The following is a 24,184-nucleotide window of genomic DNA, read 5'->3' as shown; positions in this document are numbered from 1 at the left end:
TTCCATGGAAGGATTTATTGATGCACTTTGTTAGTTGTTTTAAACTGCCAAAGATTTAGCCAAGAAAGGTAAAGAGGCTAGTTGAAGAGAAAGTAAAATCGAACTTCAAGAAGCTGTTTAATAATATTCTTCATACCCATCCAGCACTTCTTCTCATTTCTTGATACATTGCTATTATCTTTCAGATTGATTCCAATAGAGACCTGAAGTAGATTTGTAATTATGTAATATGCAAATAGAGCAGTAAGCTGATTTGCCAAAAATCTAGATGTGATTTTTTTGGAATGTGTTCATAGGGAGGATATGAACTCTGCATGTTCGTAAGTATCCATATGAAGAAGAAAAAGTTTGAAACTGTTTTGGAAGTTGCTGATTATTTGAAGATTTTACCATGATTATGGTAGTGTTGTTTCTAACTTGCTACAGCAAAGTAATCCAGTTTTCTGCATCTAACTATGGAAGGTTGCACAACTGAAAGTTGATGCAGGGAGAGGAGCAGAAGGACAACTGACTGAGGAGGGGACACTGCTGCTCGTGCTCTAATCAGTGTTTGTGGTCTTGGTTAGCCAGAGGGAGAGTGGTAAAGAAGGAGAGGCATTGCTGCTGACTTGTCTGATTTTGGTGTAAGAAGTACAGGAATTTTTGTTGTCTGTTTCTTGCAGAATTGTTTGCAAACACTGCGTAATTTTACATGCTAATCATTTTTAAAAGAGCTTATTACAGGGAAACCTCCCCACCAGCATGGAGTCAGTAACTTGAATAAAACCACCTGAAGCTCTACATACCCAAAAGCACCATTCTTTGCAAAGCATTTATCTCCATAATTGGAGAGAGATGTGTAGTCTGGCAAAATTACACTTCAAAAAAAAAAAAAAAGCTGACTAAACCTTCAGTTAACTTTGCAAAAGACAAAGTTGCAGGCAGCTGTGCAAAGACTGTTTCCATCAATTAAAAAAAAAAAGAAAAAAAGAAAAAGCACTTTTACAAGCTGTGGGCTGTTTCCTAGCAATAAGAATGTCAGAAAACCTTGATTTGTTTTCCAACTTCTACTTGTTAACCAAGGCACAGAAATTTCACTTTCTGACAGATAAGAGATGTGGGGTTTTGCAAAAGCCAGTCAACTTTTTTTTCTTTTTTACTGTTGGAGAAGAACTTTTGCCTGATTCATTATGTGGATTGTGTTTTGGCACAAATACAGTGAAAAGAGTAATGTAAATAGATGCTAGCCCTCAGAACTGAAGTTTTATAATTATATACATACGGAATCACAACATAATGTCTAATAATGTGGTCTTTGCCTCATAAACGTGCTTGAAACTATTCCTTTCTTACAGTTCCTGGTACAAGTTCTGTCTGAACTTGAAAGAAGCTGCATTGTTTGGGCCACCACAATTTCAAAGCTACTCTTTGAGGCACGATGTTTTCTTACCTGCCTGGCTGCAGTCGCTTCTGGTCTCATGCTCTTCCACCCTTGGTGGTGTTGGGGACCCGTGAGGGTCTTGCTCCACCTGCCCTGCTGGCAGGGAGAGCAGAATTAGCTCCCACATAATTCTGAGTTGCTCCTTTATTCATACATACGATGGTCGTGTGTAACACCTATTTTGTGAAAAGCTAAGAACAAAGTTGGCATCGTGCCAAATGCCCAATGAAAATAAAAGTAAAAAATGCCTCTTACATTCTGAATTACTGAGTTTTGAAACTCCTCATTAGTGAATTGGGAAGTAGGGACTTGGCACGTTTCCTGGTTCCTGTGCAAAATTGCAGCTCCTTTCCTGCCTTCAGAGTGGAAGGGACTTGCTTTGCTGACCAGCCTGTGGCTGTGAGGGCTGCTAACAAGGCAGGGGCTGTCGGAGGCGCTTTAATTAAGTAACCGCTTCTGTGCCTGACGCACATCTCGGCACAGTATAAATAGAGCTCCAGATGGCACCTTGCAGATGTCAGGGATTGACAGCCTTTCTTGAAGACTACTACACTGTGGCTTCAACATGAGATTTTTAGGACTTGTTGTAAGGTGGCCGTGGGAGATAGGATTTCCACCTGGAGTAACATGCATCTTGGTCATTAGGTGTGGCCTGGTTTAAAACTTTTTGAAGGGGTGGGCGATGGGGTTTCTCTCTGCGTCTGGGTAAGGAGAGGCCCTGTTGTTGATTCATCAGGCAGCACAGCCAGCCGTATCATGGGCAATGTCAAAAGCAGCGTGGCCAGCAGGGCGAGGGAGGTGATTGTGCCCCTCTGCTCTGCCTTTGTGAGGCCCCACCTGGAGTTCTGTGTCCAGGTCTGGGGCCCCCAGCACAAGAAGGGTGTCGGGCTGTTAGAGCAGGTCCAGAGTAGGGCCATGAAGGTGATCAGAGGGCTGGAGCACCTCTCCTATGAAGACAGGCTGAGAGAGCTCTGGATGTTTAGACTGAAGAAGAGAAGGTGCTGGGGAGACCTTGTAGCGTCCTTCCAGTACCTAAAGGGGGCCCACAGGAAAGCTGGAGAGGGACTCTTTGTCAGGGGGTGCAGTGACAGGACAAGTGGCTTTAAACTAAAAGAGGGTAAGTTTAGATATAAGGAAGAAATTCTTTACTTAGAGGATGATGAGGCACTGGCACAAGCTGCCCAGAGATGCTGCCCCATTCCTGGAGGTGTTCAGGGCCAGGCTGGATGGGACTCTGAGCAATCTGGTCTAGTGGGAATTGCCCTTGCCCATGGCAGGGAGGTTGGAACATGGGATCTTTAAGGTCCCTTCCAGCCCAAACCATTCTATGATTTATTGAAGAAGTTTGGAATTTGTTTTTTGAAGTGCCTCTTAAAGCATGTTTCCTTTCAGTTGCCCAGATAAGGGTATGCATTTGCATTGTGTTTTAGAAATGAAGCTGTTTGTGTTGCTAAAAATATTAGTGAAGAATGTAGTGAGGTCATCCTGTCTATTTTTCTGGGTGGTTGCAGTGGTCTTTTGCAAAATTAAGAGATTTTTGGTTAGAAGCATTGGTGGCAATAATGAGGAAAGCTCCTTGATGTCTGCTTTTAGAGGTGATCTTACAGCATGAAGAAAGGTGTTTTTTTCCTTAAATTCAACTTTAGTCTCTGTTCCCTCTCCTTTGATATTAGTAAATGTGATGTTAAATTCTTTGCTTCTGAAGTGAGGTGTGGAAGCTAGATCAAGAGATTTTTTTTTTGAGAAGGGCACCAGAAAGAAAAGAAAGAAAATAGAGGTAGAACACAGATTTGTAGAAGAAAGCAAATTGAATTGGAAGGAACATTCTGTGCTAGTCTACTACTTTGTCTATTATAGAGTTACCTAAGTTGAAGTGAAACAGGAAATCCTGCTCAGAGGAGAGCAAGGTGAAGTCACGGGAATTGCAGCAGCTCAAAGGCAAAACTTAAATTTTTGCTGCATGGACATGGAGGGCAGCTTAATAAAATGATAATGTGCTCCAGAGTTGGTTCTCCATCCCCAGAGGTAATGAAGGCATATTCTCCTTGAGGAGAGATGTACTCCACATATGATGTTCGGTGAATGAGGAATACAATGTGAGTCTTTTTAGCATGTGACAGACTTGTCAGACTTCACCTCGGATGAATTGCCCTTTTGGCAGGTGGGAATTCAACGCTGATCCCCTGTGAGAAACCAGGCCCTTGTAATCACAGGTAATATTTGTGACTCATATTGGAGGCAATATCTATTACCTGTAACGTAGCCTCAGTAAGAGAAGAGAACTGTCCTTTATTAGCTTATACAGATGATGTTCATAAAGAGCTATTGCAATGTCTAATCATTAGCAATGTGGAAAATTGCAGGCTTTTGAGTGAATAACGAGGTTACTGCCCTGCTTAGGTACTTAAAAGCTAGTTCTGTCTGTTTTTAGAGCCATGCTCCTTCCAACCTGGAGATAAGCACGGGGGCAAGGAGTTCGGTCTCCTTGGTCCACTCTGACCTTGGAGGTGAAGCACTGATGAGTACAGCACTTATTTTGCAGATATGAAGTAACGCTTCCCCACTAAAAGAAAGGTACCCTATACTGCTGATGCGTTGCTGTTCCCTCTTGAACCCATGGGTTTTATGGGAAGCCATGACTTTGGCATAATTTAGTTTAAGTTCTAGGTGCTTAAATAAAAATGTATTAATAACTTGGATTACAGACGAAACTTGAACAACCCAGTTTATAAAGGAGGCATGGAAAATGAGATGTGGAAAAAAAAAAGCACACAAAGAAACACACAAAGGAGAGAGAGAGGAGGAAAAAAAAAGTGCAAACTGAAATACTAGAATATTGTAGAGGAAACCTGATAAATTTAAAGTGAAGTTGATGATGCCCCTTTTAACACAAACAGCAAAAATAAACATTGATTGCCGTCTTTGTCCTACCCTACATGCTGTATTCTAGTGTTTGGGTTAGTGAAGTTGGAAAGAATTGCACTGTGAAGCAGTGGAACGGTCAGGGTGGGATGATGGAGCAGGGATTCTGCACTTAGTGGGAGACGTGGATGGCTAATGTAGCCATAGGATTATTTGTGGAGTGCTGTGAAACCCATGATGTCTGTGCTGTAGTTACAAAAAGGGAAGGTCTGTAAACAGACATTCATTTCCTTTTACAGATGTAGAAATAACGAGCATATTCTGAACTAAATAAGCTGCATTTTAAAATTTCTAAACAACATACATTGAAAGTATTGATCAACACAGACTTCAAAAGTTCACAGTTGTGTTTCAGAGTTTATATTGGATAGGACAAGCTTGCAATATTCTTGTGAAGTGAAGCAGATGTAATTGTATTGCAATGTAAACACAACACAGAGCAATGAAATAAATGTTATATTGTCAGCATAACATATTCCTGGCTGTTTTTGGCTTTAGCTAATGTAACAAAATACACATCTGAGTTACTTCTTGAAGGTTTTTCTGCTTTGTGCTATTTTTACCTTCACTTTTTATCATCTTAATCATTTTTTATATTCATTTGTACTATGTTCTGTCTGCTCCGGCAGTTACTACAGCAATTCCTCTTTTCAAATTTTGGCACTTTTAAATGACGTTGTTAATAATTCCTGGGTGTTGATCATACAAGCTTCCACCCCATGACTTGAAAGATCTTATTTCTATGATGGCATTGACCTGATGGTGCAGGCAGGTCATGCAGTTCAGACAACAAATCTGGGTGGACAAGTCATTTCGTTACAGCTTCTAATTACATAGTTAGCAGCTTTGTCTTCAGTAGTTGTCAAATTTTGTAATTTTTCAACCTGTTTTAAAGTTGCTGGAAATAATTCATCAGCGTAACACTAAAAATCCTAACTAACACTTGTATACTATGTAACAGTGTAACACATTGTGAAATTCTCTTAACATACTATTGAAGTAATGCAAGCAGAAGAGTAATAAAATGTATTTGTTTATGGGTATGTTCTGTTGAAACTTGATGGTTCCTGATTTTTCACTCCAAGCTTATGTTAAAAACTTGTGTTACTGCTGAATCATATTCTTGAATTCTAGGAACAAACCTAAAAGCTGATTTGTGGTATGGAGCTGACCTTACTTGTGTTAGCCTACTTTAACCTTTTTGAAGAAAAAAGATTGAGGCATCTGTGACTGAATTTCGTGTGTATCTATCTCCCTTTAACTAATCGTGGATATTGTTGGGCAAACTCAGGCAGGCGTTATCCAGAGATGCGAGAATAGTGAGAGCTCTCAATGTTAAGTTTCTTCAATTGTTGAGAAAAGAAGCAGCCTGGGAGACCCTTGGTCCTGTCTTCAGATGATGGCCCCTGCTGGATGGAGGGCTGCAGCCTGCCTTCCTTATTCCTTAGGGAATGTGCAGGAAAACTCAACATTCAAAGCATATATTTTCTAAAATCTTGCTTCATGTGACTCCTCTGTTCGTGGAAGTACTTAATGAATTTTGTGGCAACCGTGGGAGTGGGTAAACTCTACTTTTTTTTTCTTCTTCTTTAAATAGTAACCTAACAGTGTGAACATAAAAATTTGTCCTGCTTGTCTGAGCATACTTCAGTTCCCTCAGGATTGTTTGTTAGCTTGTTTGGTGAAGTGTTGGGTGGAAGAAACAATACTTGGTTTCTGACTTCTGAATGGTCTCAGAGGAATTAGAAGGATAGAGGTTATAGTACTGGGGTCCTTCTTTGTGGTAGAAGTAGTTTCTTATGATTTATGGTAACATCCATTACTTCAGTCTAAAACAAGTATTCATAAATTTATTTTGCTTGAGTACAACTGCTGATAGCCAAAGGGGGATGCTTCAGTTAGTACTTTTCCCAATGGTGATACTTAAGCACATTGCTTTTTTTGTCATACTGCACCTTTACTTCTGACCAGGTGATGTATATGCCTTTTGAATGGGAGGAAAGAGGGAGTGTGCGGGAATGGAGGAAGATAACTTAAAAGCTCAAATAACAAACTGCCTGACAAACTGCCATCTGTTCCATGCACGTAAAATGCAGTTGTGTAATCTTTCCCTTGATCATAATGTTTACAAATTCAGGATGAAGAGAGTTTGTTTCCAATTTACTGTTAGGGGCATGGGTTGCGTAAAACAAGTTACATGTTCTAATGGTTTTGGGGCTTCAGCAATCCTATTTTTAGTAGTGGATTATCACCCTTTATAGTGTCTGATCATCTTCTCAGAGAGCTTGCTAGGGTATTAACATGGTAGAAATAACGTTTGTTTCAGTTTGATTGTGCACTTTCCTGACTGCTTTTGTACCAGTTGAACTGAACGAGTTACTGAGCCCTGCTGCTTGTCACCGCCTCCTTGCCAAGGGCTCCTTCTCCTTCAGCGTGCTACCAAACTGATAGCAGTTAAAATGAACTAAATTGGCTTAAAAAGACCACTTTTGCTGATCTGGCTCACTTTGATTGTTGTATTTTTAACAGCATTTCTGGGAGAGGAAGCCCATGGCAAAGATGCCAGTGATGAGCAGCTGGGTCTGGTAACATCTTTAGTTTAGGAAAATGCCTCAATTACTGTTTTTTCTTAGATCAATTGCATTGTGTTTTGAAGCTTAACACCATATCAGCATTACTCTTAGCATCGTATCAGAATTTTGCACCAGTTCTGAAAAACGCTTGGTTAATGGAAATACAAGCAGTTCTTTTTAGTGAACTAACTTTACCTCCTTGTAAATACTGACAAATGTTGCAGTGATTTTAAATTGAACTTGTGGGGAAAAGTACTAAGGTGTGTAATAGCTTTGCGTAGACTTACAACTGGATGTCACTGTTAATTTAAAAAAAAAAAAATCTGCATAATTCTTTCTAGTATTGGCATATACTTTGGCTTCAGTGTTAAATACAGTGATAACCATAAAATCCTGATGTTTTAATGGTACCAGTAATTGCATTCTGTATCTTTTCTTTACAGATCTTCTCTGGTTTTGAACAGTCATGCTACTCTGTTACCAAAATCAAGTAAAGCAAGCAGGCATTTATTCTCCCTGTGTATTTGAAGAAGGTGATAGCTTTCTATAGTGCCTGAAGGTAATTCTTTCTTTGCTTGAAGTTGAAAACTTTGAGACTGATGCATGTGTGGCAGATGCTGTCATAAATATTTCTGATCTTGATGCTGGTTTTTTTTTTTTAGAAGCTTTAAATGGTTAGCCATAGTGTTAAGAATGGGGTGTATCAATTAAAATTTCACTTTCTGTACATGAATAAATGAGGCTTCAGGACAGATTGTCTATTAAATACCACTCAGGCTTGCAAAGTACTGTTTCTGTGAAAACTAGATACTATACTATATTTTACTCTGCTTAGGTGGGAAAGACGAGAACAGCAGCTTTTACGTGCACTGTGGTACTTGTTTTAAACGTTGTATTTAACATGTGTATTTCTAATTTTATATGGACCATAGTCGCAAATGAAGTCTCTCTGTGCTCATGAGACTATTAAATTCACTGGCCTAAGCTATAGAAATAATGAATTACTGCTAGTATGTTCTTGAGATTCAGGAATTTTTGTATGTCTAGTAAGTTTTTTAACAGAGTATATTCCTTACTAAGGCTTTTGTTATTTGACACAGTTCTCTTTCTAAGCCTTGTTGTTAAAATGCATGTCTTGACTAGTTTATGTTCATGCTTGAAAAGTGTGCAGAAAGTCATTCTTGAAAAAAAGCTGTTAATGACTTTCTGGAATTGTTCTTCTGGTAGAACTATCTTCCGACCCCTCACACACTTTAATGGTTGTTTTGTTATTTTTCTTTGTGGTCTGTCAGATTTTTTTTGTCTGTGTAGACAAAGATAAATGCATTTTCAAACTCATTTTAAAATAGTACAAATAGCTGTGTGGGTCTTGTGTGTTTCCCTCTTATTTCAGGGAAAGGAGGACTACTTATTCTTCCTGTGAAATAATTTAATCCAAAAAGTCATTCTTGTAATGATGTAGGAATATTGCTGAGTCTAAAACTTCTCCAGCTTAACTTTTCATCACTCTTTTCACATCAAAAAAAAAAAAAAAAGCAGTGCATTAGTGACTGCAGTGGCAGTGTACTTTTGCAGCCACTCTGTTAGTGTGGAGAAAAAGGCCTAGAAGTATGGAATATTTCAGGGGTAGAATATCAAATCTGAGAATGTCTTGCAAAGCAATTAAATGTTTTTCTTCTATGTGCTCTGGAAAAACATGTGCTTGCTTATAGTCATTAATCCAGAAACTTGTAGGGCACATGACTGAAAATGTCCAATGTTTCTTTGATCGTTCCATAGTGGCTAGTAGTGACTAAGAAGGTAGCTACAGATTTAGCAGTGCTGAAAACAAAGGAAAATCTGTATTTTTTTTATCTGTCTGTAATTACCTAATAGCTTTTAAAAAACTAATTTCAGCAATTTTTTTTATTGATATTGTTTCTGTATATCTGAGAGGAAAAAAATTATGCATAGGGATAGGTAAACTTTGATGTAGATTGGGGAATGAGTACTTACAGCTTAGACCATGCTGCTATTTGTAAAGTGTAGAAAAGATAACTAGAAATGACTATATGGGAATTTAAAAATATATTTCATAACTGAGAAAAGCCAGGTAATCATGCCAGATGATGGCCTCTGCAACTGAAAGTTGTCTTCTCCTCTCCTTCCTGTCTTTCCCCAGTGTATACTTTCATGTGTTCTAGCCCATCTGCATATGAGAATGCCCTCCTGTGCCCATGTTTCTCGTAAGAGAAGCATCTGTACGTTTACTAGCAGCAAAAGAACTGCGGAATATGAGAGCTGATATATTAACCCACTACGTAGCTAAAAGTGTTTCTTTCAAAAGCATGTACGTACTTTTTCATAACTCATATGTGAAACACACTTCAATCTTTTTTTTTTCAGTTTCTAGATGATTTTAAGAGTGGAAATTATAAACTTCAGAAACCTAAAGAAATCATCATGAAGCTATATGTATTTCTGGTCAACACTGGAACTACCTTAACCTTTGACACAGAACTTGCTGTACAAAAGTAAGAAAGTAAATTAATCTTGTATTGTTTGTTTTTTTTAAGAAATAAAAGAAGTGGTATATGCTTTGTTTTTTTGTATAATGAGTTCTTGAGAGTTGATATTCAATTGTGTTTTGAGTATGTCCACATAGTTCCCCCCACTAGGTTTTCATGTATTTCAGTGAATTGGGGTTTTTTTTATTAGCATTTTCAGTGTCTTGCAGGTGGTTGTGCTTCTGTGAGGTCCCATGAAAGAGCAGGGAGGTTACTTTCTGCAGTAGTGACATGGGATGTAGGTGTTATTTACTTGATCTTAGCTCTGTCTGGTGTTATACTTGGGATTACATTTTGGAAAAAACTGTCAGATTTACTTCTGGTCTTCTGTGATCTTTTATTGAACAGCATTTTTGATTTTTGTTTATTGGTATCATAAAATAAGTTCTGCGGATTGTTTTTTCTACTTGCAGTATTTATACATCCTGAAGAAAATGTGTTCTGTAATGTTTTAGACTAGATGCTGAAGAACTGGCGTATAGGTTTTTGTCTTATGTTCCAGGATGGGAAAAACTTGTTTCTGTTGTATGTTGTAAGGCTCTAGCATATCTTACAGCGTTCTCTATATAAAACAAACTTCCAAACTGTGAACTGTTTGAAATATGAGCAGTGTGTTAGATTACCAGTCAAATCCCAAGGACTTTACAACTTTTTTTTTCCCCACTGCATATTAAATGCATCTTGCAACCTTAATGATGCTTTAGAGAGACCTAGATATGCTAAGTATATTATAGGATCTACCCTTGTTCTCATGTAGAACTCTGATCTAATACAATAAATCTTGTATAACATCATCATAGCCCATGTGCCTTGGAGCTAGCAAGAGCCAACCTGACCTGCTGTCTTCATATTCTGTCAGTGTTGAATGAGTTGCAAGTAATTCATGTACATGCTGTTACATGTGCTAGATAATGCTGATTGAAAGACTTCCATGGATTTTGTAATGAAGTCCATTGTTTCCATACTCCTGAATTTCTGTTTGTAACTTTCCAAATTCACTTGTTGAATCATGATTTTGAAACTTTTGAGCTGGAAGAGCCCTAACACTGTATGCATTGAATGATTTTGTATGCTGTTTTGCAAAGCTAACTGAGGATATTATTGGGGATGAAATAAAATACCACAGCTATTTTGGATCTACTGAGTTATGAAGCTGGTGAAGGGACTAGAAAATAAGATATGAGGAGTGACTGAGGAAACTGGGGTTGTTCAGTCTGGAGAAGAAGATACTGAGGGGAGACCTCATCACTTTCTACAGCTACCTGAAAGGAGATCGCAGCAAGGAGGATGTGACACATTTCTCAAGTGACAACTGTCAGGACACAATTAAATAGCCTCAGGTTATGCTGGGGAAGCTTTAGATTGGAAATCAGGAGAGGGTGGTTAGGTATTGGAACAGGCTAGCCAGGGAGGTGTCACCATCCCTGGAGGTATTTAAAAGATGTGTGGATGTGGTGCTTAGGGACGTGGTTTAGTGGTGTACTTGAAAGTTTTAGGTTGATGGTTGGACTTCGTGATCTTAAGCATATTTGCCAACCTAAGTTATTCTATGATTCCGTGATTTGCAGACATCAATACCTCTGTGTGTCATCTAGTACATTGAGATCTCAAAATCGCCAAAATCATGGTGAGGTGCAGCATTTGAACTGCCAGACAGGGTATCTAAAGCCTGGTGTGGGCCAACTTTTTGCTCTGTCTGTTATTTTTTGAGGAAAAACTGGTGGACAAGACAAAATACAAGACTATTCAGCTGAGTAGTTTAACTTTGTATTCTATATGTCTGTAGACGCTTGCTCTTTTTAGCAAGACCTTTTTCTTGGGTTCTTTGCCTATCTCCTTGAATGTGTGCCAGTCAGTTTTCTCAATGAACACGGGGATGACAGGTGAATTCTTGTTGTAACACAGCTAGTGAGTACTAGCCTGTGTTTGAGGTGTTTGTAGGCTATATTAGGTAACAGATCTTTATTTTTTCAAGTACCTTATAGCCAATAACTTTGTTTTGATTCCTGCGAATTATATCAAAAACAGTGATGCTTATGTTGATTATTCACTTGATAATCTGAAGCTTTTCAGTGCCTTTGCTCAGTTGTCACCACTGTGTATTATAGTTTTAGTCAGTTACTGTATCATATTCACAAATTCTTTATTTTGTTTGTGTCTTTGAGACAAAGTCTAGAATTGTTAAAGTAAGCAGTGTCATGAAGATGTCATCACCTGGAATTAAAGCTGCTAGGATGCTGAATAAAAGCAGGGATGGCTTACTGGTCTACTGTTTTTAAATTAAACATGTCTGCAATGTTTATATTCGTTTGTTGCATATTCATTGATTGAATTTCCTGTCAGTTGAGCATTATACTGTGCTTCATGTACTGTAAATCAATCAGAGTTGATTAAGTGGAAGTGTGCTTAAATTAGGCTTAATGAAGTGTTGAGTACTCTTGTTGTCATATTATAGAATTTCAGAAAGTCATTTGTATGCTCATAAAGTAAGCATTCAAAGAACATAATATGACTTTTACAGTTGTTATCCTAAATGCTTTATTTGATCTAGAATTTCAGCACATTATCAGATCTTATTGGAAGAAGATTGCTGATGATATACCAGTGTTCTACAGGCTCTACTCCTTTAGCTGATAGCTTGTTAGATGGATATCCAGAATACAACGTATTACAGCCTTTACAAACTTATTTCATTGTGCAGAATGTGCAGATATTTCATTGTGCAGAATGCAAATGTAACAAGTCTTGCCTTGAAACGGACAAGTTGCCTGTCTATATTACAGTAATATGTGAAATTAGACACACAAATGTTGTTATTGTCATCTTCTCCCCCATTTTTTTTTTTCAGCGTGGCTGATCTGAAACATGCGATACAAGCAAAGTATAAGATTGCCATTCAGCACCAGGTACTGGTTGTCAATGGAGGAGAGTGTATGGCACCAGACAGAAAAGTGTGTAGTTACAGTGCTGGAACAGTAAGTGCATACTGCATTTGTCATTTAAGCTGTGGTAGGGGAAGAAAAAACTTTTTTAGTAAAGGATTTTTAAGTATTTTTCCATAGTATATCATGTTTGCTGAATTTTTCATTTGAGAAACCTTTTTTATCTATTCAGTTTATTTATACATGTGGATTTTAACATGGTCTTAAGACATATTACCCATATGATGGAATAACTGGTGATTGAATGGTACCTTTACTAAATGTGTGGTTTCACTTTCTTCTTGAGTGTAGGACACCAACCCAATTTTCTTATTCAACAAAGAAATGATCTTGTGTGAGCGTCCCCCAGCTATCCCCAAAACTACGTTTTCAGCGGAGAATGAGATGGAATTGAAAGTAGAAGAGTCTCTAATGATGCCTGCAGTTTTTCACACGGTAGCATCACGGACACAACTTGCTGTGGTAAGTAAATTTGTAGTGTACTTGCGCACAAAAGGACAATACCCTTTTTATGTCAGAGCGGTAACTTGATGCAAATTTTGAAGTAGTTTTGTCAGAAGACAGTGAAAATGATATACTATTAATGATCTATTCTTTGAAGCCTTTGTCTCTGATTTTCAAGGTAGGTACTGAAATGTGCTTTTGTAGCATTTTCAAAGCTGCTTTCGAAAGCAAATTGTAGTATGGCTTTATGGATGCATATGTTTCCAGCACTGGCAAAATGAAAGAAATTTGGTTTCTTTGGACTCGTGCCTCAATTCCCTGCCTCATTTTCAGTGACTTTATTCTGTCTCAACTTGAAGACAGAAAAGTTTGTTAGTTCAGAAACAGTATTAACCCAGATAGAAGATATGCAGCATAATCTCTTTCAAAGTACCTTTCCAACCTCCTGTTTCCTCTTATAAATTTCTCACCAGTTGCATAGACATGTAAAACTAAGCTTCATTTTCCTGAAATGTCTTTCAGGTGTTTTCTTATTGAGTGCTGGCTTCTACTCGCATAGAAAGCAAACTTGTTAGAATTCCGATTTGATTATTTCATATTACTTTGAGGAGGGGGCTACCCTGCAACAAGGGTAGTAAAATACCAAGTGTGCAAGCAGTATGAACGGCTGCATGTTCTAGAATGTGACGTGCGCAGTAGCTGAGCTAACTGCGTTTCTTCGTGTTACGAAATGCTGTCCTCATTTTCCTTTTCAAATTTTACATTCTAAATGGGTTAAATAATACAGTCTCTAATTATTTAAAAAAACCGTCTCTAATAATGTTTAGATTTCCAACAGTTAGGAGTGGGTTAGTGGTTGTGTAGCATTTAGCACAGACTGAATAGTAATTCATGCTTTTAGCATGTTGTCTTGGTAATCATTTGCAAGTTTCAGTAACAACATTAAGGCAGTCCAAAAGAGTATTTAGTATTTTAAGTGATGTACTTTTTAAGTACTGTACAGAAGAATTCAGAGGAAAAGTGCCAAGTCATGCATATAGCACAGAGTTTCATTTTGCTTTTTTTCCCCCTTGGCCTATCAGGAGTGGGGAGGTTAGCTTGAATAATCTAACATTGACATACTGTCTAATTTAAGGCAAGGATCAAGTCCAATAAACACTCTTCTTCCATCTACCACCTGTTGACAGTTATTGCTGACTTAGTAAATAAGACCTTGAGTAATTAGGGATCTGTGAATCATATGACTGTCAGACTGAAAAGAGTAGATATAGATGTGAATTCATCTAGGAGTAGGAGGTTTTCATTTGTGCTCCTTGCTTTGAGGAGTGTGAAGATAGTTTTTTCAGCAGTTGAGACTGAAATACTGATTTTTCTGAGGTGTTAAAAGGATTTTATAAAAGTCAATAAGACTAGTGTCTGTTAAATGCTTAACATATTAATTGATTTGATATGAATGGGAGTTCTGGTATTTATGTATGAACTTTACTTGAAAAGGTGGTATTAATGAGTTTCTTGTTTCTAATTGTTGATATTTTCTCTCCTTTGTTTTCCCCATCTCTGAAGGGGAAAAATTGACACAGCAGGGATTCCTGATTTTTGTTTTGACCCAGTGAAGTTACTATACATTGATAGATAAACAGATTTGATTCCTGTGGAGTAAGTTTTTATATTCCAGGAGTGTTTTTTTAATGTATACTTCTACTTGAGAAGGATTGTTAGTGCTACCTTCTCTTCCCCCTCAATTCTGAAGGCTGTATTAATACACAGAGCAAGCAAGTTTATTCAAGTGTTTCTGCTTTTAAATTACTTATATCTTAACTGACTTGTTCTGTTGGCAAGTCTTCTGTCAGGGAAACCCATATTTCAGAAATACTCTAAGTCCATGTGAAGTACAGCATTTATTGGCCAACTGGAGCTATAACATTTAGCTTAAGACTGTGGAGTTTACATAGAGATGGAAATCAGTTCAGGATCAAAGTAAAGAAATCTTTCTATGCTTGATGGAATCTATTATTATTGTTGAAGGAGGGTGGATTTAGGATTTTAAAGGTCTTTAAACATCCACTTAAGTGGAATGGAGTTGTTGTTTTAGCCTGCACATTGATCTTGTAAAAGATTGTCCTATGTTCCACACTTCTTCCAGCTCTTCCCTGCTGGTAAAAGGGCAACAATTATAGTATTTTTTCTGGAAACAAAAAAAAAATAATAAAGACTGAATATCTAGTTATGTTCTTAAATCTGATGTGCCTTTATACCATCAGTTAGCTTTGTCCAATATTTGAAATATTTCAAAATCATGGGCTCTGTATTTGGCTGTGAAAATGCTTTGGGTGCTTTTCTGAGAGTTGAGGGGAATGCTAAGAAAACAGCTCTGTATCATAGAAGATTAGTAAATAGTCTAACCTGACTTGAGATGTGCCAGGGTGTGAAGACTTCATAAAGGAGTATTATAAAAGGAGTATTGCAGTGTTACTACAGCCTTTCATGATGCTTACTTGAAGTATATTGAGCAGTAATTCAGAAGAAATTAGAGAAAGGCTAGAAATGTGGTTAGATCATTAATCTTCTTCAAGGTTCATTGTAAGCCTCTGGTCTGGGAGGAAGATGGAACATGGGATATTAGTCCTTCTCAAAATTAAGATCTGGGGAGAGGAAGAGAGTCTCTGAACCTCTGTAGTTGTGAGAATGATGCATCCAAAACCACTATACTGTACACTAGATTTCATGCAAAATGGGCATGAAAAATCTGCAGCATAATGATTGAAGACTTATCTTTTAATTCATTTTAGAGACAATTTGTGTTACCAGAAAAACAGAGTTACAGTACTTGATGGTGGTTTTGCATGTTGTAATTATTTAAGGAACTTAAATAATTATCATGTATTAATTACATTTAAATATGTTTTCTATTAGAATAGAAATCTCAATCTAAATTGTTACTTATGATTACAAAATCTTATTGTCAATAATAAGAAACAGTGACGTGCAACTACTTAAAAGTAGAGGAGAATGTTAGATAGCTGCCAGTTTACATTTAATTTACTATCTCTTCTGCCCAGAAGATATGCAGTATAACTTTAAAATCAGATTTTATAAGAAATAGTAAAACAGTATATGAAATAGTAAAAATTGCTTAGAAGATGACTTCCAATTTACTGCGCAGGAGTACAGTAACTATTCTTGGTTATCTCTTGTAGCGCATGGCCTGCTTCTAATTTAGTAATAAGCAAATTTATTTTCTTGTGTGGAGTGTTATATATGTTTCAGGGTGTAATGGATTTTGTCGTCATCTTAGTTTTCCCTTATTTTAAGTCTTCCTGAAAACTTTTGAATTTGATCAGTTTTTCCATGGGTTGTATTATGCTGTAGAACAGTATGAAAAGGTGTTTTTTATCTTACCTTATTTTGAACTTTATTTGTACTGTAGAGAAAGCTGACAGATATCTGATTCACTTTCTGGATATGGTGTTTTAAAAACTTGTTTGCAGTAAAAAAGTAGTTCTGCGTTTTCCTTTAACAAGTATTTTTCTTAGTCTGTGTATTTATTTTCTTCCCCATTGTTGTTTTTTTTGCCTGCCTAAAATCTTGTTTCCCATCTTTCCTTTGTTAGATGGTCAGCTAGAGCTGACCACTACTGATCTAGATTTCTCTTTTTTGTCCTAATTTTCTGATATCCTTGGTTACTGTCAGGTAAAACAAAAGTTATCTTTTAGTTCACAGTGAAGGCCCTGTTTTGTTCCTGCCTTACAGATAGCTCAAATATTCTGAGTTGGGTAAATAGTCATATTCTGTGCATTTCTTCAGGAGCGTAGTTATAGCAGCATAATTATAGTTGGAATTGTTGTTAAAGAGTCTCTTAAGAAATCTGCGTAAGCTTTGCTACTTCATGGCTCGTTTTTTTCTTCCAGGTCAGTAATTTAGAATCATCGGGAGGGAAAAAATATGCAGAACTGTAACATTTTTCAGTGATATTCATGGAAGACTGTTTGTTTTCATGGCCTGCATTTTTCTCTTTCAGATGTTGCTCTCACCTACGTTAATGAGCCATTGTCACATGAATAGCTCAACTGCTTTTATGACTTGAATGAGCCAAGTTAATTCCACTTACAAATATAGTTTTTTCTTGAACAAGGAACTTTAAAAGTCCTACGGAATGTTTGCATTCTTGTAACTTTTTATCCACATGGTATAGAGATGTGTAAAAGCAGCAGATGTTAATTTTCTTATTTTCTGATTGGAGCTAATTTCATTAACTTACATTTAGTCTTTTTTTAGGTTTTAATACCTCCTAACCAAAAGTCCTTCCTGTGTCAAGCTTATTGCCACCTGTTTGGTTTTCCACTGTACTATAACTACCCATATCAAGATAAATTATTTTCTTTTTCGTTTCCTGAATTTAACACTTAAACAAATTTCTTTAAGGTGTGTGTTTTTTTTAAACTGGAGATCTCATTACATAAAATTCACAGTATAAAAACTTTAAAGAAGCTGTATCTGTTACCACAATTTGCTCTTTCACTGATTAAACTGAAATACTTTCCATAGCTTTTGTCAAATGTGGTGATGTCTTAGTGTTTTAAACTTTTCTTAATCGTCTTTTCCTTGTTCAGTGTTTGTTTCATATATTGTCTGGCTTTTAAATAGCAGTTAAAGCAACTTTCTAAGCCTATTTTCATTTTATGTCCAAGTATCCTGGTTGCCCTCTGGCTAAAAATTTACTGTTGAGATGTAAGTGCCTTAAGTGTTACAGCGTGCTTTTCTACAGCTACCCTACTTTCCTACTTCTCTTCCAGTTCATCAGTTTTGGTGTTGAGCTGCGGAATGTGGACAATGAGGTGCACAGAGTGTTTGCAAAAAGTTGCGTACATATTAGCTTAGGAGAAAACAAGCTGTTCTCTACACAATGCATTGCGCAATGAACTCTCTTCTATGAATCTTGTCTAATCTTTTTTTAACACTACTGCTAAAAAAATCTGATAGCTTATCTTTTAGAACAGGGTTTACTTAGCTATTTTTAAGTGATTTAACTGAAATTCCCTAATTTTAACTGAAGTCACAGAAGAAGGTTATTGGAGACTTGCACTTTTGGTTAGTGGATATATTTCATATTTCATGTAATACTGTTGCTGACATCATCAAGCTGTCAATTCCAGTCATACTTTAGAGATAGGGATGGCAATGAGAAACTGTGTGGTCGTTTCATAAGGCTATGTAAAACCATGTCTGTAGTCTTAGTACCTACATCATTCTTGATTCAGTTCCAAATGCTTCCAACCCTAGTGAAGATATATAATCATGCTTCCTGAAAGCGATGTAACTACTGTTTAAATATGTACACTTTCACTTTGACTAGAAAGCTACTTTGAGACCCAGTGGAAAACAATTACTTAAAAATGTTGCGTTCGTAAAGCATTTGTAATGATTCTAGCAATTGTGTGATTAAATTGCTATTATTCATCCGTTTTTACTAAATATTCTAATAGCAGGAAACACTTCTAGCTCTTCCACAGAAGTCCAGACTTCTTTAACTTGCATCAATGATCAATCTCATCATCTTTGAATGTCTTTGAGCTGGGCAGGGTTTAAATAGAATAGCTTTTATGATTAAATGTTTTTTGGTTGGCCTTTTTGACCAAAATCATTAGGTTAAGCTTTTGGAAAATTCACTGGGAGTGTTTAAAAAAAAAAAAAAGACTTGGATGGCTTGGAAAAGCTAGTGAAAATTATCACTTACCTCATACCCTGCTTTGATTCATTGGCTGGGTGTTTTATATCAGCTTCTCAGTGTCCTTTTTGGTGGTAAATTCTGTCACTTCTCTTAGCTTGCTTTTAGGATCTCAGCCAAGAGCTAGTGAAAACAGGACTGAAGAAAAAGTCACTAAGCTATGAATAGCTTGGCTCTGTATCACGCTGATGAAATAAATACTTAATAAATATGTAGTAAGTCATGAACTGTGTGGACAAATGTTCAAAGGACAGTCACCAAAATTGATCAATATTAAAGGAGAATGGAATAATCAGCTGTCTAATGAAAGACGAGAAATTATCATGAAATCTCAAGTCTCCCTCACAGTCAAGTTAACTGTTCCAGCTTCAGGTTTTAAAAGCTGAAATCCTGAGAAGTGGTTAATATAGTAACATTACTGTTGTTTTCAGTTGACGTGTTAAAAAAGGGATATTGGTCTTAGTTTCTGGTATTGGTAACCAAGATATTGGTTACCTTTTGTGGAAGTGTTTATCCTCTAGTGTAGTGTGTGGTGTGTGTAACTTCACTTTCAGGGATCCTTTTTGGTGGCCTGAGGTTGATTACTTTTTTGTTTAGGGTGACTCAAACCTGTAAGGAGTCCTTTAACAGAATTTCAGACACATGGCAATAGAGGACTTTGATGCCTTGTTTCCTTTTACCACAGGGTTGTAGAGAATGGAAAGAACCCTGCATTTCCTGAGAACTTTTGTTCTTTAGAGGTAAGTCCAAAAAAGCGCTTAAGACAAATGGACCTTCCCATGATTTTTTTTCCCCATTTAGATGAGCAAAATTAGGGTGTTAGGATGCAAGGGCAAAATCTTGAAATTAATGGGAAGCACTTTACCAGTTAATTCTTGTTTCAGATAAAACGTACTTTGTTGCTTCTACTGATTTTGGTTGCAACTTACTAAATTGAAATAATTAGAAGAATAACCTATGGTGAAGTCATGCTGATAGAATAAAATAATTCAAGTAAACATTCTGTTAAAACATCTAGATGGAGATAAAGAATCTTTCTGGTGAGCCTGTGGATTTTTGGACTAACTAAAAAGGCAAAATGCCTTTATTTCCTCTTCAACATAAATGGGCAAGTTGGGTTTGTCTAGTCTTGTAGCAGTGCTTCTTGAGGTCCATATTCCAGTGGTATGGTGAAACTCAGTGTTCTAGGTATATCAATATAGTTGAGTAAAATGAATGTAGCTGTTCAAGTCATCTAGTTTTTAATTTTTATGTTCTGTGAACCATTGGTTGGCTGCAAATTACTCTGATCTGTAGAAAAATCAATGACAAAAGCATACCTGTTGTTAGGCAGGCTTCATTTTCTGTGCTGGAGCTTTACTGAGAAGTGTTAAAACATGTTGAACTGCAGGCCTTTATTTATGTCTGTGGTTTTAGATGTTACTCGTTTGGAAGGGAACTGCTTAATTCTTTTATTCATGCAGCAATACTGATTGTGTAAAATAGATTGGTGTTGATCTTCTAAAGTAGCTTGAGGATGCCTCCCCTTTAATATTGCTTATAGAAAAGGCAGGAAAAACAAGCCAAATCACTTGAAGCTGCATTCAGTAGTGATGGAATGATAAGAAAGATGCACCTGTGCAGATTTTAATTGAACCACTTGAGCTACATATAAAATATCTTTTTGTCTCAGTATCTTATTTATGGTTGCTTTCATAATGAGAATTTTTCTTTCAGTGTTCATGTCTTCTGTGTGTATGTACAACACTAAAGAGCTGTAGCTCATTTCACACTGAAGATGAAACTGGTTGAATAGTTACACGGCACTGGGGTGTTTTTGTATAGCAGTTTCTTTGGGTCTGCCTCTATTACATGAGAAATCTTGACAGTTACTAGAATGCCCTTCTGTTATGTGGTTTCTAAAAAGCATTAATTTGCCTCTATGGGAAATACTGTTCTTTACCCTTTCACTTTTCTGGGACACGAGTTTCTGACTCGGATAAGTTTGGGTAAATCATGGCAGGTCAGACTCCTAGATAAAAAAGTGTCAGTGCTGGTCATCTGTAGTATAACAAGCAATCTCAGTTGTAATGTTGTTTTCCTATTAAAATGTGATAACTTGCAATTTTTATTTTGAGTTTGAAAGTGTTGTGACAACCTTGACAGAATTAATGTCTTAAGTTGACAGCACTTAAATTCTCCAGGGAGTATCAAAGATGACACACAAAACTTAATAGAACAAAACTAACTTAGCAGCTTCTGACTCCTATTTTGAACTCAGTAAATAGATCTAGCTTAAAAAAAAAAGTGGTCTGAGTTGAGAGTATGTCTCAGGGCACAGCATCTGTTCTTATCAAGCCTAATAGTTGATCTGTGCAATACCAAGTCAGTTTGTCCAAAGGAAAATAGAACTAAAAGTCCTCTATGCCCAGGGCTTTCAAAGAAACATTTTAGTTAAGGGGTGGGAGAAATTCAGTCTTTATTTTCCTCAGTACACGGTGATGGTACTCACTTGAAGATACTGCTGCATAAAAAGACTTTGAGATCAGTTTAGATTTTGTAGATAGCTTAAATTGTTTTAGTCTTCAAACTAATGTATGGTTTCCATATGCTGTCATTTATAGGATTGTTGCCGATAGGGTGGGGGAACGTTGACTTTGGGAAGGGAGTAGTGTTTGTGGGTTGAAAGTAGAATGCTCATTTACTTTCACAGGGCATACATTAGAGTACAATGGAGACATTTAGTTGCCTTTCAGCTTTATATTTTTGGTATATCTTTTAGTATACTTTAGGGTAAAAGGTCTGTTCTGGTTTTTAGTATAAATGAGAAAGCAGCAGCTCTTTTTTCATCTGCTGCAGAATTTGAGTAATTTGTATTCAAGAATGAGTAATAAAAGTTCTTCAAGTTGTCAGTATTGCGTTAGTTTGCATGCGTATATTTAAGTTGTACAGAGGGACTGGATCTAGTATTAAGGTAATGACTTGAAGATGTCAGCACAACCTGGATGCTGTCCAAGTTGTGTTGCTAGTTTTGACTTGGGAAGAGAGAGCTCATGCTGCAAATAAAATAACTGTTCTTTTCAAAGTAGAAATTCTTCCTGTTGTGTGCCCAGAGGGTGAACAAAGTTCAGAAAACAAGACCAAGTTGCAAAGACATACTAAAGGAAAACCAGTGCCTGTACTATGAAATGGTAGAAATTTGTAATAGCTTTTGATTTTCTTGGGTTTCACATATAAGTAGTTATATATTCATTGTTTGCATGCTGATAAGTTAGATACCAGTAATTTGAAAGACGATGGAATTTTGTGATGCTGCTGGAGACAATACTTGGACTTTTTTTGTTGCTTTTTGTTTGTTTGTTTTTAAAGTGAGTTTGTAACTTAGGCTTTGTCAAGATTAATTCTGAAATGTTCAGATAAGATGCTCTGCAGTTTTGTGATTTATTTTGGGAAGATAAGTGTTATTGTTTGAAAATTTTGTGTATGCATATGTGCTGTAAACCATGTGGTCAGAAGTGAACGTATTTTATAATATGTTGAGGTTTTTACTGCTTTTTCACTGTACTTAAATAATGTAAACTTGATTCTCCATGTACGCTTTCCTCACGTGCACTATAACAAGGGAAAGATATGCTTTGTTTAGTTCAACGCTATGAACAACATGCAAAAAGTTGTAGGATTTTTTTCCTTGGTGGGTAGACAAACACTAAAACCAAACATCCAGGTATTCTGAAGAGACTATTTCCAATTTAGTATGTTATAAAGTGTTGAGCTGAAGGATTAAGTGTGACTTCTATATTATTTTCTCATTTGGGTGTTTGGGAAGTAGGCATCTTGGGGATAGTAGGGGAGATGCAGTTTGTTAGTATACTTTAAATAGATTTTCTACTAATAGTTAAAATTTTGGAACCGAATAGAATAAGGCATTGCTATTAGTGCATTTCTAATAGGATTTGGTACTTGCCATATCTAGGTCTCTCTTATCTCTGCCATGTTGGGTGGTAATTAAATTTTCACCTTCTTATGGTGGTTAAATGTTTGTGTCATACAATTATTTAACAGAAAAACTGTGTTGATTTGCATGCACCAAGTTTCAGGGTGTTTTAGAGTTTTGTATGCTCTCTGCTCTGCTTCTCTGGTTTATTAATTGCTAAAAGACTTCAGTTAAGTATCTGCCCTCCCTTTTACACTATGCATCTCTCCCTGCATCTGATGTACCTGTGTTTCTATTGATGGATACTGCCATTCTTTGTCTTATTCTGAGTTTCTGCTTGGCTCTTCAATAGTTTTCTCTTTAATCTACCTTGTTTGCCAGCTCCTTCTGCTAGATTAGTACAAGCATTATTATTCACGTGTGCACTGAATATTTTATATTAGCAGAATTCAAGTATATGAGTTTTTCTTTTGAACTGCAGCTTTTCATCTGCCTATTTAGAAGAAAAATAATTCAGTAAATGCTCTATAATTTTTTCATCCTCTAACTGATTTTCTTAAGAGTAAAGGAAGTTATTTTTGGTTGAAGTTTTAAGAGATGTGCAGCTTTAGCTGTCACAGTTTAACACTTTTTATCTTAATATTTTCTAAGTGTCTCACTTTTCTATGGTAGCTATATAAAACATCACAAGTCCAGCTAAGTGAGTTTCATTTTTTTTGTTGGATTTTTTTTTCTAGGAAATGTATGAAGTTGCCAAGAAGCTTTGCTCATTCTGTGAAGGTCTTGTACATGATGAACATCTTCAGCATCAAGGCTGGGCTGCCATAATGGCCAACTTGGAAGATTGTACATACTCTTACCAAAAGCTACTTTTCAAGTTTGAAAATGTATATTCAAGCTATTTGCAGTCCATAGATGATATCAAGTTGAAACTCACACAGTAGGTTTGCCATTTAACTTCAGTCTCAATCTCCAGAGCTTATTTACATTTTTTGTGTTGTATATCTCTTGCTAGTTTTAATTAATCAGGCGTGTATTTGATTATGTCACTGAAAACATTTTCTCTTCTATGCTAGTTATTTTTTAATTGACTTTTTTTCATTGCATTCATCACCACACAGAAACCTGTATTGAATTATCTGGAAGATTATGCTCACTAATGTGAGCTGTTTAAGAGCTGGAGTCCTTCCAAATGTACACTAGAAATATCTAGATAATAAATTTAGACATTAAATAGTATTTTAAATACATATTTGCACTTCTGAATACTTACATATTAAGAACGATGATCTATGTTGCAAATTTGAAGCTACTTATAACACGGAATCTTGGTGTATATATACATCTTTGGGTGTGTGTATATAAATGTATACTTACAGCCTTGCAAACTCTGGATGTTGCTTGAAGGAAAATATTTTTTTGACATCTTTCTGGAGACGTTATACTATTGTGGTATTTCTGTGAGTGAAGTGCCTAATAGAATTTCAGGTACTTAGAGAAATCAAGCAGAAATATGGTTTACCTTATTTTAATAAAACAAAAAATAAGTTGGACTTCATAGTTTTTACCAAATACGTAGAGAGCATTCAAGCTCTGCAAAAGTAGTCAGCCAGAGGGCACTCAATCTTTGCTAATAAGCATTGGTGTGTACCTATGCAGAATGCAAACATAAAAGTCCCAGTTGTGTGTTTAAAATATG

The 24,184-nt window shown here is 36.5% G+C and overlaps 1 protein-coding gene across 5 annotated transcripts in view; it reads left to right on the top strand.

Moving 5' to 3' along the window:
* Window positions 1-24,184, top strand: part of RB1CC1 (RB1 inducible coiled-coil 1) — an 81,099-nt gene that overhangs the window by 9,703 nt on the left and 47,212 nt on the right. For all 5 annotated transcript variants that reach the window (XM_050708893.1, XM_035553191.2, XM_035553193.2 and 2 more), the window contains exons 2-6: window positions 7,359-7,474; window positions 9,301-9,428; window positions 12,310-12,436; window positions 12,695-12,865; window positions 23,223-23,425. In XM_050708893.1, the coding sequence (XP_050564850.1) occupies window positions 9,358-9,428; window positions 12,310-12,436; window positions 12,695-12,865; window positions 23,223-23,425 (572 nt within the window). In that variant the 5' untranslated portion in view covers window positions 7,359-7,474; window positions 9,301-9,357. The remainder of the gene's footprint in view (window positions 1-7,358; window positions 7,475-9,300; window positions 9,429-12,309; window positions 12,437-12,694; window positions 12,866-23,222; window positions 23,426-24,184) is intronic.

Source organism: Cygnus atratus, chromosome 2, assembly GCF_013377495.2.
Source record: "Cygnus atratus isolate AKBS03 ecotype Queensland, Australia chromosome 2, CAtr_DNAZoo_HiC_assembly, whole genome shotgun sequence".
Taxonomy (NCBI): domain Eukaryota; kingdom Metazoa; phylum Chordata; class Aves; order Anseriformes; family Anatidae; genus Cygnus; species Cygnus atratus.
This window is presented reverse-complemented; position numbering and strand designations above follow the sequence as displayed.